General features: G+C 41.7%; 1 protein-coding gene across 1 annotated transcript; it reads right to left on the reverse strand.

The window, feature by feature from the left end:
- Positions 1–391: 391 nt before the first annotated feature.
- Positions 392–3,193, reverse strand: LOC117256601 (neuritin-like). The gene is made up of 3 exons (XM_033626112.2): positions 2,923–3,193; positions 1,969–2,125; positions 392–1,225 (listed from the first exon to the last, which is right to left on the reverse strand). Exons 1-3 carry the CDS (start codon positions 2,972–2,974, stop codon positions 991–993), a joined length of 444 nt encoding a protein of 147 aa, XP_033482003.2. The 5' UTR covers positions 2,975–3,193; the 3' UTR covers positions 392–990.
- Positions 3,194–4,002: the final 809 nt, after the last annotated feature.

The following is a 4,002-nucleotide window of genomic DNA, read 5'->3' on the forward strand; positions in this document are numbered from 1 at the left end:
ACAGAGCCTTCCAGCCATATCCTGTGCTTATTTGGTCCATATTTGTGCATGATCATAGGACACGACGAAGATATTTTAAAAATGGCAGAATGGAATGAATCGGTAATATTGTGAAAGGAATTCCTCCGTTCAAAGGTGTATTGTTACGACCTCTTCCCCTGTTGCTGTGGTCCTTGTTGTCAAAAACGTTTGACTCTGCTCTCTGGTGCCATCTATTGGATGTATCCATGCCAACATAAAGGACACATGGAAGTATGTGGGCATTGATGGTCAGAATGTTTGAAAGGAACATATCTATTTTCGTACATAAAGGGACTATAAATTAGCATTTAGAGTACAGGCATGAGAGTGGTATAGACCTTAGCTACCTCCCAAAATGTTGAACTATTCCTTTAATTATCATGATAAAACCATACAACACATGGTACAGGGAGTGGACACAAAAACATCAACATCTTTCTGTGTTAGAATATAATGAAAACCAGCACAACTCCACAAATACTGCTTTAAAAATGACCTCAGACTTAAATCCACAAAAACACAACATGATAGTGTACATGAATAACATACTCATTGCATTAGATTGTACAGGTGTTCATGATATTGTGTCCACTCCTTGTATATTGGTAACCCAGAGCCACAGGTGTCTGACTGATCTGCTCACACTGTATCTGAAATCCCTTGAATACTCGTGTGTTTGCTGTAGTCAGCCTGGACTGATCAGCTAGCTAAAATGTAATTTTCTCAAGTGCTCTATCAGTTTCTGGACATAAGGGAGGATCAAGCTGAAGTGTTTGAAGAGATTTCAAACATTATTCACCACAGCAAATATTGATTGGCTTAACCACAGACCTCCGTGGCTCTGTGTCAAAATAATCCTTATTAAAACACTCTCTTAAATCCTTGGCTTTAAGTTTGAACTCAGCAGGACTGAACCCAGGGGGGATTTGAGGTTCTCCTCATCACCCCTCCCATCCACCTCACCCCCATCTATACAGGGTACCAGTTGGGCCCAGCCACGATCAACACGCCTATCAGTGGCAGGGTAAGGGCAGCAAGAGGTGAACTTATGCTTGGCGAGGAGCTCGGGCTGCACAGGTCGAACAGACTCCCCTGGAAGCGAATCTTCCTGGAGTCCTGCCTCAGAGTTTCCCAGATGGAGCTGACTTCCTTCTGACAGTCGGACAGCGCCGTGAGGGCACATGTGTGGAAAGCTTCCCAGTGGCTGTGGCAAACAAAGGATCATCAGATCAACGCTGCGTCTGCCATTTCGCTCAGAATTCATCCCGGCTACAGCACGCAGACGTGCACTGGCTGTTGTGGATTAATTCACTTGCCAGTAATCTATCACTCAGACGGCTACGGTGGCTTCAAGTAAGTCAAACTGAGCTTTAATTACCATGGCAACTGCATCAGAGAGTGAAACAATATCACAGATGATATTGCAAGAGGGCAATTTTCAGCGGAAGGCTTATGTGTAAATCTTTGTCTTCAATATACTGTGTTCGGGTTGTAATGTGCGTTCGGTAACAATGACAAAAAATGTCCCCAGAATTTCATTACTGCTGCAGCAAAGTCATAAATTATTTAGTACAATGGCTCAGTGTCTCAGCACCATTCATTTCTCTATTCTCCCTCTGAGATCAGGGCATCTGCTCTCTTTCTCTCCAGTATTGTGTCAAGAGATACAGACTTCATACTGTGTCTGTCTGTAATCATTCACTAAATCATGCACTATTACATTCAAATTGAACTGAAACACAATTCTGTGCACAGAGCTGTACATAGTTTTATATTCCAACCCATCACAGCTGAGTTTGTCTTTCACTTCTCTCCTTCTCTGGTTAAAAGTGATTTAATCAGCTTAAATAAAAACACACACACTCTACTGGGGGATGCCCCATGTGCACACATGGATGCTGCATACTGTTCACACATTCCCTTACTGACTGATAAAGTTATTGTCACCTGCACACAGCTGCCACTCCCCTCTCGCTGGTCACGTTCTCCTGATAGTTGTCCATGCTCTCTCCCAGCTCCAGGACGCAATCAGAAAAGTCCTTATAAATGTTCTCACACTTCACGTCTGCATCTGAGTCTCCTGACACCATCAGGGGCAGGAATACTGCAAAACAGACACAGGGTGGCTCATTTGACCAGATTTTATTACAAGTTATTATAATATATTTGTTATATGTGGTATTTTTCTTGTGTGTGAAGCAGTCTCAGTCTGATTCCTCCTTCTCTACCACCTCCCTACTTCAAATGCAGCTTAACTTTTTTCCACAAAAACACAATATTTGATTCAAAACGTGTGTGATTTCGTTGCTTAATAAATACATGCAAGTGTTTTAATATTAATTTGGGAATCTCAAGATCCTGCAATCATGTCATCTGAACTTAACTTCACACAGATGTCAGTGGGCGGTGGGCTGTGAAACAGATGTTGGCAGATAATAGTCCAGACCTCTGCATTCCTTCCACATGGGGTGCAGCACTCTCTTCAGAGCTATTTGCAATTTAAATGCTCAAACATGTCCATAATTTAATATTTCCCAACAAGACAATGCAAAATACGCACAGTGAAAGCACTTAATATTAGTAAAAGTGGCACCTGTGAAGAATAAATCAATTTGTGGGTTTTTATTTTTGGATCTTGCGTGTCCAAAAGCTTGCACACTATCATCTAAGTATAGACATCCAGCAGTATCTATCGTCGATGGGTGTACTACAAGCTGTTGGCCACCGTGCAGGTCTCGTCATGGATCAGTGATGGAGATAAATAAAGATTACAATCATAGCGCGACATTTCTGATGCAGGGAGATAAGAAAGAAGGTGGAAGGCAGTTTTTTCTGTGTCAAACCATCCAAAGTGGCTCGCAGCCCAAAATAAAACCCACGGAGCAGCTCGAGATACCTTACCCAAGGCAAACGCAAGAATCCTTCCGATCTTCGTCGACATGAAAAATCCCATATCATCCCATTTCAAGCCAAGCGGAGGGCGCGGGATGCTGCCGAGGCACTCATGAATCGGAATAAAGAAGCGCAGCTGAGTCACACAGAGCTGATTAGCTGCCCATTATTAATGTGTGTCGGTGTGTATCAGTGATTAAGCGGCGATAAACACTTGGTGGGTGTGTATATACAGTCTTTCCCAGCTCCGGCCGACTGCTGACGTTACCTGCCCCCCGGCGCGCGCTGAGCTCATCTTCCCCCCTCAGCACCGGACAGCTCCCTCACCTCCCTGAGGAGGAGAGGAACCTCCGCGCAACCTCCCTGCAATGCTCCTGCAACACAGGGAGGACTCTCAGGATGCCCCTGCTCATTAGCACACACTTTGTCTGACTTTATAGATTATAATCTGTTATCTCAGTGTAGGAGCTACATGCTGTAACACATGTATGACAAGCCCACCATGCAGAGACTGGGTACATCAACATCATTTCTTGAGAAGACCAACATAATTTGGTACTAATTATATGGGTAAATACAGATAAAGTTCTGAGAGTGTTGTTTTGAGTTTCAAAGTATGTAGACACCCATCTCATTATCACAGAAGTACAGTGTTGCATTGGGGAAATAGAGTTCATGTGAATGGTTTGGACTGGACTGTGGAATGAACAATTTTAATTCAACTTTAATTTGATTTTTAATTTCTATTCATGCACTTATTTTAATTTGTTTTATTTAATTTTAAATTTTAATACCACTGTATTATTGTTGATGATGGGAAGTGTGGTTGTTGTTTTTCATGAGCTACTGGACAGTTGAATTTTGCTTCACGGATGAATAAAGTTCTATTTTTCTACATGTGTGCAAAGACCAAAACAGTAAGGAATTTTAAAAAGTAGCTAAGGAAGTGAAAAATAAAAAGTAAAACTAATACAGTTTTAATTTAATAATCAACTGAATAGAGGTAAAGGAATATATATATTATTTCTAATTGTAAATTTCTTTTTCCATTCCTTTTTTATTTGGCTCGCTGTATTATTTATTGATGTA

Source organism: Epinephelus lanceolatus, chromosome 1 (genome assembly GCF_041903045.1).
Source record: "Epinephelus lanceolatus isolate andai-2023 chromosome 1, ASM4190304v1, whole genome shotgun sequence".
Taxonomy (NCBI): Eukaryota; Metazoa; Chordata; class Actinopteri; order Perciformes; family Serranidae; genus Epinephelus; species Epinephelus lanceolatus.

Excerpts from the sequence above, each read along its gene's own strand:
- LOC117256601 (XM_033626112.2), bottom strand. The coding sequence starts at position 2,974 with ATGGGATTTTTCATGTCGACGAAGATCGGAAGGATTCTTGCGTTTGCC. Across the intron at positions 2,126-2,922 it reads GATTCTTGCGTTTGCCTTGG|TATTCCTGCCCCTGATGGTG; the intron begins GTAAGGTATCTC and ends TCTGTTTTGCAG. Across the intron at positions 1,226-1,968 it reads GGAGTGGCAGCTGTGTGCAG|CCACTGGGAAGCTTTCCACA; the intron begins GTGACAATAACT and ends TGTTTGCCACAG.